The 15,331-nt window shown below is 29.2% G+C and overlaps 1 protein-coding gene across 2 annotated transcripts in view; it reads left to right on the plus strand.

The window, feature by feature from the left end:
* LOC142329258 (homeobox protein araucan-like) overlaps positions 1-15,331 on the plus strand; it is a 496,188-nt gene that overhangs the window by 431,044 nt on the left and 49,813 nt on the right. For both annotated transcript variants that reach the window (XM_075373678.1, XM_075373679.1), the window contains one exon: positions 1,588-1,928. In XM_075373678.1, the coding sequence (XP_075229793.1) occupies positions 1,588-1,928 (341 nt within the window). The remainder of the gene's footprint in view (positions 1-1,587; positions 1,929-15,331) is intronic.

Raw genomic sequence — 15,331 nt, forward strand, 5'->3', positions numbered from 1 at the left:
ATTAATCTCACTACATCATGTTTTTTTGTCATCATAGAATTAACAAATAAAAAAATTGAAAAATAACACATTAAATAATTTTTAATAAATGAAATAGAATTACCTACAATAGAAAACAATCACTGTTACTCGTTATTAAATATAATTAACACATAAACACACAAAACTATTCTTAAACCTTACGTAATAAACACTTGCAAAACATGAACATTCGGGAATTTCCACGCATAATCGGTTAATTCCGATGTCTTTTTTTCCTGTTTAGCCTCTGAGAATCACCATCAGGAATTGTTTCAGAGGATGATATGTATGAGTGTAAGTAAAGTGTAGTCTTGTACAGTCACAGGTCGACAATTTTTGAGATGTGTGGTTGATTGAAACCCAACCACCAAAAAACACCGGTTTCCACGATCTAGTATTTAAATCCGTATAAAAGTCTTTACTAGGATTTGAACGTTGGAACTCAAGACTTCAAAATCAGCTGATTTGCAAAGACGCGTTCATCACTAGACCAACCTGGTGGGTAATTCCGACATGTCTAGTCGATTAACTACTATCAACACTGCAATAATAGTCGCGGATGTTGAGTCACATAACTGACACAGACCAAGCTAAAATGCAATGAGCTAGAATCCAATGATCATGGATTTAATCATCCGTTCACATGATTTTTTTCACCAGATAGAAAACAATATTCTAATTTTCTTATAAGAGATGAAATAAACAAAAATGATTTAAATATATTTATTTTAAAGTAATATTAAAAAAAACCAAAATATCGATGATAGTTGTACAAATTTAAAAATAATCAGATTTTTAGTTTTTTTCATTATTGATTAACTAAATACCTGCATTATATAAAATTATGATTTTTAAACTTATATACAGTTTTTGTGTGTGATTATTATTATAAGTAAAAAAAAATTTGGGTTTTAATAAAATGTAGAATAATTGAGAACTTTAATTAAAGTGTATGTAAACGTCTCTTTCCTTTTTGTTGGTATTTTTGAAAAACAAAAAAACAATTAAAAATAAATTTATTAAAAAATTATAAATTATAACGGGAGCAGCTTCATTTAATCTAGATAACTTGATTCTTATGTCAACTGCTTACTTCAAATTATGAGCTTAGTAGATAAGTTATTTTAATATCATGCTGAAATTTCCTAAAAATTAAAAAAAATCTTACGCTATATGGATAAATACTTTATAAGTCGAAAAAGTGAAAAGCATACTTCCAAAACAGCTCTATAGTTAAAGATAAGATAAACTAATTATAAATAAAAATGAATTGTTAAATAATTATCGAAGTACAATTTTGCCCATTTTTAAACATTTTAAAAAGTTTGGTAATTTCTAAAAGTTATGTTGTCAAAATCTGCAAAATCTGCATGAATATTAACTTTTTTTCTCATTTTTACAATTCATCTGCAACAAAAAATAAAAAAATATAGGAATACAAAAGAACATTTACCTTCTGAAGCCTTTTTTCTTATAATATTTCTTAAAAAAAATTTTTCTTAATTTGATTTAAAATTCATTATAAACGAAAATTTTTAACGCATTTTTATTCTATTACTTTTACAGATACGGAGCAGGATATGACCTAGCAGCAAGGCGGAAAAATGCCACAAGAGAATCAACGGCAACTTTAAAAGCCTGGTTAAACGAGCACAAAAAGAATCCATATCCGACAAAAGGGGAAAAAATAATGTTAGCTATAATAACAAAAATGACTTTAACACAAGTATCGACTTGGTTTGCTAATGCAAGACGGAGGCTTAAAAAGGAAAATAAAATGACTTGGGAGCCTAAAAATAAAACGGACGATGATGATGATGCTATTGTATCCGATTGTGATGATAAAGATAAAGATGATTTATTGATGGAGGATGATAAAATTAAAGATCACCACCGAATTGGAAAAGGTTAAATTTTTTATTTATTTTTAAATAATATTTATAAATATTTAAGTTATTTAAGTATCGTACGTATCTGAAATTTTTTAAGTTTATCACAAAATTTAATTATCTTAATATTATTACTTTTATATTACTGTCATTATTATTATTATTATTAACATTATTCCGTCATTAACATTATTTCCGTGTTTATATAAATTTATAATTTTTTTGTTTGTTATATCAAAGAAATTTGTTCTCGTAGTATGCGGCTGTTTTTCATAATAATATATGCAAAAAGAATTATATATGTGTAAGAACGATTTCAGAAACTTTATTTATTTGGTTTGTTTCTAAAAACTTTCTTCAGACTAATCTCTAAACTTAGTTTTCCAGCGAATTTCATGTTTACGATGTGACTTAAGAATATTCTTGCCCAGGAATATTAATTCGTTTCCCCTCCTGCAAATATTTTCTTATGTATTATTATTAAACTAAACAAATAAGTTGTAAAAATTATTCCTATAAAGATTTAGATTTTTGAAAGGAAAACGTAAAGTTATATGCATATCAAACTTTTTTTATTCAGTTCGTCCCTATTTTTTATTTTTACTTAAATTCTGTCTTTTAATACGGTGCATCTGATTAACCAAATTACAAACAATTCCAAAAAAAAAATTGTTACTTTGTTTGAATTCCTAATAAAAAAATAAAAATAAACAAGAGCAACAGTTTTCTAATAAAATTTATTAAATAAAATTCGTGCATGCAATCTTATTAAAGAAGTATCAATAAAATTGAAAAAAATAAGTAGTGAAATAAAATTAAAAAAATCCTGACTTACTGATATAAATAACGTAATATCCGTATATATATTTGTATGGGGGATTGAACTATCAAGGGAAGAGAATTTCGGTTGCATGCGACGTTCTGACGCCCACATTGAGTTGCTCTGGCGAATTTACACCTCGTTGGTTGATTGCGTGTATATAACCGCTTCTGAAGGCCGCCTTCAGCTTTGATATAATTAAATAATTTGTGTATAGCTTCTTTTTTACACTGTTTTAAAAACTCTTTCATTGAATAAATATGTAATCCGATGTACTTTTTATTCACTCTAGGAACGTAAATTTTTTTAGTGTAACTTATGCGTCTTATGGTAATTGTAGGATTAATTACACTAAAGTATGTTTTACATTTTTTAAAAATGAAAATACTTTTAAAAATGTAAATTTAGTTACAGGTAATTGCCGTGTAGTATATCCAGTTTTTAAATTCCTGTACCTAAAATTGTCGGTTTATTTTAATGACAATACAGTTATTTTAATTAAAAAATAATAAACTAAATGATCCTATAATAGGAGAGCAAAATTTCGTATGTATGAATTTTTAAATATACTCTGAATAAGTAAACGTACATACATAAAACAAAAAAAAAAAAATTAAAAACATGCTTTTTTATAAATAGAAAGTAATTTTATTTTCAACAAAATAATATGTATAAATTTGTCTTTTTTCGCAAGACCAAAACGAAAAGCATAGGGCGTGACCTCAGTTCTATTTTTCACTTTACCTTTAGTTCATATTGTATATAGTTCATATTGTATGTATATGGAAGCTATCATTTCCATTTTGCATCAAAACCTTTGTCATATTTAAAGAATTTATGTAGATAATAAATACGAAAGCGCGCTCCATAATTTTCATTGTGGTCATGCGAAAATAGACAACTTTATACATATTATTTTGTTGAAAACAAAATTGTTTAAAGGCATGTTTTTAAACTTTTTTTCATGATATTTTTGACACCTTTTCTGTAAGCTAACTTAATTCTGCTCTGATATTATGTTCACCATGCGTTTCATAAAGTTCTGGCGTTCACTTTCCAACTGAGCCTCGCGCTCTTCAGTTGACTTTGCTGCACGAATTTGCGAATAACACTGACGTCTAAACGCCAATCAAACGTCTCGCTCTTCTGGTGTTTAGTTGGCTTTACGCATTAAATAGCGCTGGGGTTTACTTTTAAATCGAGCCTCGCGCTCAAAAGAATTGAAAAATTAAGTAAAAATTTAACAATTTTTTTTTTTATTATCCCCAAAACACAAATAAAATTTTAGATAAGTCATTCGAACGAAGGAATTGTTCGAGAAGTATAAATTGTTCGTGCATATCTAACTACTACGCATGTACTACACCGTAAAACGAAAATGAGTTAAAGAAAAGCATGTAAAAATAGTATACCGAAATTTAGCTAGAAGAAAGTTCTTTTTATTGGACGTTTTTCAAAACGCCCAAGCCGAACGCTGCTATTTTTAAATGAGTCACAAAGATTTTTTGGCAAAATTTTAAGTACTGTTTTTTAAAAAAAAAAACGTGTTTTAGAAATTTTGATAAAATGTTTAATTTGTTTTTTATTATTTAGAATAAAATATTTCTGCCTAAGTTTTTAAAATCTGCGAAATATTTTCACAATAAAATAAATATTACTGTTTTTTTTTTTTTTTATTATTATTATTATTAAATACATTTAAAATTAGTTACTATAAGAGGTTATCTCTAAAAATAAAGGCAGCTTCATTGTAAAAAAATATATTCTCAAAACTAGATAATTTTTTTTTCCTCTTAAATTGCGTACCTTATACTACTTCTCTATATAATCGTCGCATGAATTAAGACATTTATCGTAGCGATACCAGCTTCAATATACCCTCGTTGTATACTTCTGCCGCCAATCCATTTAGACATTGATTAACAGCCTTTTTAAGTTAATCGTCATCAGTGAATTGCTTACCATTCCAAAATTCTTTCAATTTTTTCTAACAAATGGTAATAAGAAGGAGCTAAGTCCGGACTATATGGTGGGTAATCGTAAATATTTCGTTCAAATGTTCTCAGTAAATCACGTGTCGGACCCGCAACATATGGACGTGCATTATCGTGCAGCAGGACGATGCCATCGGTCAGCCGCCCACGTTGCCGATTTTGAAACGCGTGCCGTAATTTACATAGAATTTTTCATTTGGCTTCTGCATTTATAGTCGTACCACGGGGCATGAAATCAATCAGCAGCATGCCAAACCGATCCCAAAAGACTGTGGCCATCAGTTTGCGTCCAAATGGCTGTGGCTTGACCTTTGTCGGTCTGGTTGGTAATTAAGGATGATGCTATTCACTTGATTGCCCTTTTCTCTCTGGCGTGTAATTCGAAATCAGTGTTTCATCGCCGGTAAAAAATGAATTAAGGAACTCATTACCTTTTTCTGTATAGGGCATCAAAAATTCCAAAGCAGATCCCGTTCGGAGTCTTTTGTGACGTTCCGTTAAGACGCGCGGCACCCAACGTGCACAAACTTTTTATGCGCAAACTCATACATATGGGGAGCATTGATAGGATGAAGCCTAAATGGTCATAAACAATGTGACCAATAACAGTTCTTGAAAGATCAGGCAAAAGAAGGGCCAGGTCGGAAATCGTTGAGCGACGATCTTTTCTGATATCATCATCGATGTGTTTCAACAAGTCCTCGGTGATTCCCCGAACGTTCTTCATCGTGCACCTTAATTCTGTTATTTCTAAATCTTTCACACCATTTTCGGACGTTTCTTTCATTCATTACATTATTACCGTATGCAGTAACCAACTACCTATGAATTTCAGCCTGTTTAACCTTTTGATGGTTTAAAAAACCTATGACTCTACATTTTTCACAGTCGGCGGCAATATCGATTTTGCTATTCATTTTATAACGTAATAACTTGCATGTAATCGATGATATTACAACGCGACAACTTACAGACAACAATGCAGTGTGTACATTACTAGCGTGGCCATGAACGACACAGGTTCGCCAACCTTAAGGAGAGAAATTTCTCAGCGGTCTTTACTTTAGAGATATTCCTCGTATTTCAGAAACATTACTTGGAGTACTTATCATGTGTATTCATGCAATGATAAAACAAAAATAAAAACCAGTGTGATCGGTTTGGTTTTTGGCCATTTATGAGTGACACAGACTCGTAACGTGTACATTAATTCACAATTTTCCGTAGCAATCTCTTAAAAAAAGTTTTAATGATTATAATAAAATTTTAGAGGTTTATGTTAATGTAAAGAATTTTATTTGTTCAATATATTTTTAACAATCTCCGCAATTTACAAAATTAAATCCTTTACAATAATTCGTAAGATTTTTATAAAATTATAATATGCATATTTCTAATTGAATTACTAAAAAATCTAATTAATAATAACAAAAGTATTGTAACGGGTCTAAATTTAAGTTACGCGGTATTACGACACATTTCTCATCGTTTAGAAGTCACCGTTTAATATAAAAATCAATTAAACGAACACAAAGCGATATATATGGGTGTGCATGTGTTTTACCTACTTTGTTTACTACGTTTTGTGTCGCTATCACATAATCACGTAATACCAATACATAACTCATACATATGGAGCATTGATAAGATTAAATTTTAATAAAAATCATGAGTGAATTTTTATGAATTATTGAACACATTTTAACGAATTTGAAAAAAAAAATGTTAATCTTGATCAATATTGTTTTAACTTTGTCTTTTATTATAACTTTTGAACTTATTCCTACCTACCTATTCGTTCATAATTCACATTAATCTAAATTTTTTAAATTAATTCTTTTGTAACATTGTTTTTTAGCACGAAATGTTTTTCCTTCTCCGGCTATTACGGTATATAGGTGATATTAAAATGGCTCCATATTTCAAAACTGAAGGATACTAGGAAGTAGAAACAAGTGAGCTAGCCATTTAATTTGTAGTAGTGTTGCAAATTATTATTATTATGGTTGTTATTATTAGTGTTTGGGGTCATTAATTCAAAAATTAACTTTTTGAAGTTTGTTATTGGATGTAAATTTAAAGGTAACAGGAAATAAAAAAAGTTACTACGGGACGTTTATCTAGTTTTATTAATACCACGATGTTTCCGTTTTTCCAAATTTGACTATTTACAACTTAAAAACGAAGCTATTCATCGAGAAACGGTTTTCGCTATGGTTTTTCTCATAAACGTTTACATAAAAATCATGTATCATATGTCCACCTTCCTAATTTAAAAAAAGAAGGTTGATTCAACAGGGCGGATCCAATATGGCGGACAAAAAGTCAAACACACCATAACGTATTAATTTTGTAACTATGTAGATCCGTAGTTGTTTCTACCTCCTAATATCTCTCACGTTTGAACCATGAAATCGTTTCTATACTTTAATATCACTCTGTATAATAAAGGAAAATGCTATAACAAGTGAAAAATTTTGATACCAGGTTTTTTCCATTTTTGACGTCTTGAGATCCCATGAATGCAAGAATATAAATAACATCTACACCATAATTCGCTATTTATAAATCTCTCCAAGAAAGTTTATGTAAGATGTAATTTATTTAGCTTAACATCTCTGGAACGGTTGAAAGTATAATGACAATAAAATTGGGTATGATAACCAAAATGTATCGAGAATTAATATAATTAAATTTTAATAAAAATCGGGAAAAGTAAAGGAATAAAACTGGGAAAGTTTTATAAACATGTCAGGAATTTTTAAAACATATTTTAATAGCTGAAGACAATTTTTACAAATGATTAAAAACAAAGAAAATTTAATTCAGTTTTGAAATATACAACAATATTTACTGCTATTTTTTGAAATATTGGTCAAAAGGATTTCCTGTTGATATATTGTTTTACAAAAGCAGTTCTTAAACAAAACGTATTAAAAAATGGGTCTATATTAATTACTCTTGAAGAATTCATAAAAATGGATTTAAGAGTACCGGTTCAACTAAAACTTCTTTTTAATTTTGAAAATTAATAATGTTTAAGAATGTACCAATTTTTCTTGAATTATATAGCATTTCTTATGTAGTACTAGTTATAAATAGTGGTCACATGACCGTATCTAAAAAAAATAACTGATTCAACAACAATGTAAAAAAAATCAGAAAATAATAGAAAAGCCTGAAAATTTTAAGAATGTTCATAAATTTATTTTATTATAAATAAATATACTGGTCGCACTCATATTTAAAAAAAAAAAAAATTGAATCAGAAGTAAAATAATGAGAATTTTTTAATAGAAAAATAAAGATTGTAGAATTGTGATGAAACTATTTGAGTCAGTTTTTAATAAAAAATAGTTGTTATTTTTCGTAGATATTTGCACTTTGGACTAAAAACTTTTGAGCTGGGTTTATGAGGTTGATTTAGACTTTTTAGTTTTATTTTAAATGAATGGTTATCATGAGGTCGTATACATTAAAATTCTGAAGGAAATCAATTCAATAATTTAATTTGTAGACGTGGCCAATTTTTGCAAATTAAGATCAGCACTATTCAAAATTTATATAATTTCTTAGATAATGTGTATGTATTTAAACTATCAGTTAATGAAAAAATTGAGGAATATGTATATATATATATATATATATATATATATATTTTTTTTTTTTCTTTTCGTTTAACAGTTAAAAATTACAATCCATATGTATTTTTTTAATTTAAATCAGATTTCAAAGAGATATAAGATAAAAATGTTTAATTAAATTCATTTTCATTCACTTATGCTAAATAAAAAAAGTCAATGTATAAACTTATATTTATCAATAATGTGATGTGAGCAGTTTAGTGAATGATACGCGGTATTTTATTACCATGGGAGTTTGAAAATCCCCTTGCGTCGTCTTTCTATTTTCAACTGGCTTTTATTACGTCATTGTTCTGACATCGTAGCATATATGAGTCATCATCCCCTAACGCTTACCCATAAGCTCTTTTAGTTTGGTCTCGTGTCAATTGACTCCAAAGGATATTAATGCATGAGGGTGTCTATGTAGCCACGAATAATTTAAAAGGAATTCTAATGCATCAAAACACTATACGTGTCTATTGATTATAAATTAATGAGAATTTAATTATATGAATCAAATAACCAATTAATAACTTGCTATATATTTTATACATATACTGTTATACAAATAACCAAATTTATTCATTATTAAAATTTCTTACTATATTAAGAATAAATTAGCAAAAACCTTTGTACAACCTACGTTAAATATATATACAGTACATTTAGTTTTAATTGGATTTGAATAGTTACGTCTAATATTATTTGATTGTTAGGGTAGATTTAACGGCACTGTTCTAAGAATGTTAGAGCTGACTAATGTTAGGTAATGTAATCTTTAATTAAAAATAAAATATCTTCTATCGTTAAACACCGTATTTAATAAATATTTTGCTACAACAGTTATACTTGATTAATAATCAGATAAAAATACATTTTTAACTATTTACAACATCGAAGCCAAAGTTTGTCAATTCGATCCGTATGTGCAATTTTTAATATATTGTGGTTGGGGAAAAATTTCTTAGCATTCTACCGTAGATGATGGCTTTACCGAATTTCTTAGATGGCTTAGGATCACAAGTTAAGTAAAATTAATCCAATCTGGCTATAGATGCGTACTTTTAAAACGTGGTAGAAAAAACTTAGTGATAACTAAGTATTTTTAGCTTAGTTTATTTATTTAAAATTTATTAAGTCTTGAAAATGAGTGAAAATAAAAAAGAAATTCGATACATTTTGAAATTTTATTACACAAAAGAGAAAAATCCGACTGTCTGTTAAAAAAAATTTGTGATTTTTATGGAAACGATGCGGTATCAGTACGTGTATTACAAAGCTGGTTCAAGCGTTTTAATCTGGAAATTTTGGTGTCAATGATGTACCTTGCTGTGGTCGGCTAATGATTAGAAAAGTCGATAAAATTATGAAAAACATTAAGACAGGCGCATTACTATTCGTGATAACAAACAAAAAATCGACCATAAAAGAATCTTAAACCGTTTGAAGCTGATTGGATACAAAAATAACTTCATGTTTGGGTGCCACATGATTTAACAATGAAAAATGTTATGGATCGAATTTCCATCTGCGAAACGTTGCTAAAACGGAAAGAAATCGAACAACTTTTGAAACGACTCGTAACGAGTGATGAAAAATAGATCACATATGTCAATAATATACGAAAAAGATCTTGGTCGAAGCAAGATGAAGGTATGCAAACGGTGGAAAAGCCAGGATTGACGCCAAGAAAAGGGTGTGTGCAGTAGGATCGAAAAAGAAATTGTTCGCTGCGAGCTGCTGCTGCCACCAGTTAAAACGATTGATTCTAACCTTTACTATCCACAGCTGAATAGATTACGCCGAGCAATCGAGATGAAGTGATAAGAATTGATCAATAAGAAAAGTGTTGTCTTTCTTCAGGACAACGACAGAACCCGAACCCCCACATCTTCAGTCACCCGTTTAAAATTGAGAAAGCTTGGCCGGAGATATTTGATAAATTCACCGTTAGTAGATTTACGAAAAGGATTTATCAAAATGGTAATCTGAACTAGCAGCGTCAGATTACCATTTTTCCCTTTCTACATTCCTCTCTTAAGGGGATAAATGTGGCTTAAAAAATTAACTTATCACAGTTTTTTAGCCAAAAATCACTGAAGTTCTACAATGAAAGATTATGATTTTACCTCAAAAATAAAAAAAATGGTCGATTAAAACCGCACAAAAGTTAAACAAATTTTATTTTTCAATTATATTACGAAAAATGTTTTCCCCAACCCATTGTATGCCTTAATCTTCACTAAATTGGACGGTTTCGATTATTCTTTTCCATTTAAAAAATAATTCCTATTATTTCCACATTGTTTGAAGTAAAACTGAAATAAAAATAAGGATATCAATGATTAACGATGCATTTATTATATAATAAGGTCTTATCAGACTTAAAGAAAAACCTTCTAAAGAAAAAGAACGGCGGAAATTATTTTAATTGTAGTAATGGAGACTGTTGAAGATGATTAATTAAGTGAGCAGTCAATTTAAAAATGAAAAAATAGGTCTATATTTTATTATATATCTATTAGATACTATTACTGGTATTATTATTAAGAAGGAAAAAGAAGGGGTGAAGTATTTAATTTATTAACATAGAAGAGAGTTTAGAGAAGACTAAACGAACAGACCGTAAGATATTACTTTAGAGAATAATGTAAATGAAGTGTAGTTTTGTACAATTGTCAACCTGAGACTGTACAAGACTACATTTCATTTGCATTCATACATATCATCCTCATTCATCCTCTGAAGTAATACCTTACGGTAGTTCCGGAGTCTTAACAGGAAAAAAAGGAAATGGACAGACAAAATGAAAAATTAATAAACTGAGAAGTGTGAACTAGAAAAGAATCTTTTACTCACAATAATTAATAAAAGGAAAAATAATTGGTTGGGCGAATTATGAAAGAAAAAAAGTGGTAAATGGATTATTGCAAGGTACAAAAACAGAGGTTAGAAAAGAATAAACATTATAGACGGTCTAAAAGGAAATGAGATCCATCAGTATCTTAAAAGTTTGGTTGGAATAGGGGAAATGGTGGTGGTCATAGGGAAGGGAGACCTGATTCAGAGCAGATAACTGTTCGACCATGATATCTTCTTGCGGATTTTTTCCAGATAACTTACGTGGGTAAATAATAAATAACTAAAAGCATTATTATTACTCCAACAAGAATGAAGTGCCATTAATATCTTGCTACAAGAATGGCAAGAGAAGTGGAACGCTTCTACATCTGGGGCGTGGATAAAGAAGCTTGTCCTGTGATAAGACCGTGGCTGGGGAGGAAACACGGCAACATGGGGTACTACCTGTCACAATTTCTCTTCAGTCACGGAGGATTTGGTGTTGTATACTTACACAGGTTTAGAAGAAGGGAGTTCCCAAATTGTGTGTACTGCGGTCAAGAGGACATTTCCTGCCGCACTTCTGGTGTAATACTTGATTGTTGAGGCGGCACAGGGGGGAAAAACCAGGCATGAAATGCAGGACATTTTTGAACGTAGCAGTTATGCCTAACTGTTTTGTTTATTTAATGAAATTAAAACTTTTCGTAAATATTTTCAAGAGTAGGGTAACTTACTTTTTTAAATTTTATGAAACTCAAAAGGTTGATACAAGTTGATAAATTTGAGGAAATATAGAATTTTTCCCCCCTTGATTACGTATGGCAAAATTTAACGATAATAAATCAAACAGTTTAACTTTTATAACATAAGCAACAAATTCAGATGAATTGAACACAAAATTACATATTTGTATTATAAGTAATAGCAGTAGGATATAGTACCGTACCGTGTATCCTCCTACGCGAATTATGTTCCCTCAAGATCTCCCATACACGATCACTTACTAATCGACAAAGCATATCGTAAACCATAATTCATATTATAGTTACAAGTGAATAAATCCAACAGCTTTTCAAATTCTTCAGATTATATTTTGCTAGTGAACCGCATATGTTGCAATGTATCTCAATAAATTTTACATCTTTTCATACATATGTATTTTATATATAATCGAAGCATATGTATTTTATATATAAAAGCAAGATATTTATCTTGCTTTTCTCTTAGTTTCTCATAAGTAATGGCATCATGAAATAATAACTAGAAAAACTTACCATAAATCTGCTAAATATTTTCATACACAATTTCTAATAGATAATTTTAAATGACAAATAATAATTCATATTTAAATACTATACATGTAAGAAATTTGTGATATATTTTCTTTTAATAGTATATAAAACTTCAAGATGTACTTGAAAATTAATTTAAAAAATTTAAATTACTGAAAAATTATTTATATAACTGATTCTGGTTTATTATATTTTAATAGAAAAACCATGTTTAAATCGATATGAAAATTAAACTATAATAATTATAAAATAATAATTTATAACCAATTAGAAAAAAAAAATCACCAAATTACGTTACGTAAAAATTTGTTATTAGTAGATTTCATAAGAAAGCTAGGTATTGTAATGGGTTCCATGATTCGACTTCCGGAAAATTTCGTCATATCTTCGCCTTTCACATCCCCCAAACCCTAAAACCACCGACAGTTCAAAAGTTTATATATATGTATATTTTTTATTTTTTTCACTTTCTTGTGGATACGATAACTGCCGTAATTTTGCGCCAATCACTTTCAAATTGATACATAATATAACGACCCAAAATCTCGGTCGAGTTTGATAATGGGTAAAGTCAGACCATGAGAGTGAAAATGGGGGGAGGAGTCTTTTTTGAAAAAACAAAATATCGCTATAACCTTCTTATTAAGTACAATATTGAATTCGTTTAAAGTTCCTAGTATTTTTGGATAAAAGCCTAGTTAATTTTTTGATATCATTAACCTCTGGTCCAGGGGGTGGAAAAATGGAGTATCGAAGACAAAATAATTCATACCTCCGTTAATAGACAATCGAATCAGTTTAAAACATTACATAAAACATTTATCTGAAACAATTTTTGATATTATCAACCCTTACGGCAAGGGATGAGCAAAGTATTGCTGGAATTGTAAAATGATGGGGCTTGTCATGTGCTAAACATGTGAAACTTTTTTCACATGCATTATCGTATTGAGTAAATTTGAAGTTTTTCTTAACTTTAAGGTGGAAATCTTTTATATTCCCTATTTAGCACCGGTGAAATCTACCTCCGCCCTCCGGCGTGTCAAAAGGGAATTTTTTTGGTTTTATTTTATTTAAAATTTTATATATTTGTTTCTTTTTGTGGCAGAAAAATACTGATTAACTAGGAAATAAAGACGTAAAATATATATTATATAATAAATTTCATTAAGACATCAATAAATCAGTTTTATATCATAGTGTTAATCTATTAATATAGATTTTAAGAGCTATTTCAATACAGGTAATAAAGAACTTATATGTAAAATATCAAAAATGCACTAAAACTTCTATCTGGATATTAATAAACGATTATTTCGTCAATAGAAACTTTTACTTATTCTAACCGTAAAGATCAAAGTATGATTTTTTTTAAAATATTATTTGAAAAAGCATTAACATTCAAAAAAATTACAACAAGGTTAATTTATAACTAAATCTACACAGTGATTCATTGAACTATTTTTTGAATATCATTAATAAACATTTTAATATGGATCTAATATTTATTTTCATTGTTAATATACAATTTATTTGAATTTATAAAAATAGAGTATTAAATAAATATTGCATTAAATAATTTGCTTTTTATACAAGTAAATAAAATTAAAAGATTTTTAAATTTCAAGATTATTTTTATATGGTAACCTACAAAAAAAAAAGAGAGAGGTAACCAAAACCCCAAAAAATAAACAAGTAATTTATTCATTGACATGAAAAAAAAAAGATTTGACATGAAGAAGTTTGTAATATAAACAGTTAATTTATAAGTAAATGAAGGGTAACATTTTTTTAGGATAGGGTGGGAAGGAAGGAGTTGGGTTTACTTGTTAGGTAATATTGTTTGTTATGGACGATAAGGCTAATATGTGAAAATAAAGAGGGGTGAGTTTTGTTTTATTTAAAGCAAAAGAGTCTATATAACAGTGTTTGATAGATAGAGAAGTTGCAACATACGGGACTGTGATACGATTTTGTTTACAAGAGTAAGAGTGTGTGTGTATATGTGTATGTGTTTATAAGTAAGTAACTGACTGAATAGATAGAGTACTTCTGAATGTGTATACAGTAGAAGAGGAATGAGTTTACAAACGGGGGCGTGATAGCGCTATGGAACGATGATTCAATCAAAATACTCTATTTCGGAGGGACACTTGTTGGAGGGCTGAACCCCAATTGCCATTTTGAATCCATTCGACGCCTCTTAATGAAATCATCCCTCTTCTCTCCTTTACTCTAACTACCCCCTTATCTCATACCCTTACCACTTAGAAGAATGACACTCCGGAAAAGTTGCAGTAAGTCCACAGTGCGTATCCCATAGCCACCTCGACTCTTAAATAATGCATTATTGAGAGAAGTAAGGCAGGCGAAAGCACGGCACGCCCGTACTCTATCCTTGCGTCGGCTTAATTTAAGCGGAGTGGTTTTTAAATTGTTTGCAAGGGGGACGTAATTGACTGCGGGATTTGCAATGCCACCCTCGTTTGTCATTCTGCTGAGTTTACCAGCCTGTTCTGCTCTACTCAACTTGAAAACACATGCGTTGTCTCGTTTTAACCTACGTAAAACTCTACTTTTTTTTTACTTTTTTAAAATTTTCTCCTCTTTAATTTACGATTACAATCTTTATTAAGTTTTTAATTGTAACAACAAATCTTTATCTTCATTATTGTTATTATTATATATACATATATATATTCTTTTGTTTTTTAGAATAAACCAAACACATTCTAGAGCTGTCATAAAAATTACCAAATAATTATTAACTAGTAAGCTGAATAGTTTTACCCGCTGATTGGGAGAGTGGGTTTAGCAACACTATTGATCAGCTGTTATTTGATGT

The sequence above is a fragment of the Lycorma delicatula genome, chromosome 8, assembly GCF_047948215.1.
Source record: "Lycorma delicatula isolate Av1 chromosome 8, ASM4794821v1, whole genome shotgun sequence".
In the NCBI taxonomy this organism is placed as follows: Eukaryota; Metazoa; Arthropoda; class Insecta; order Hemiptera; family Fulgoridae; genus Lycorma; species Lycorma delicatula.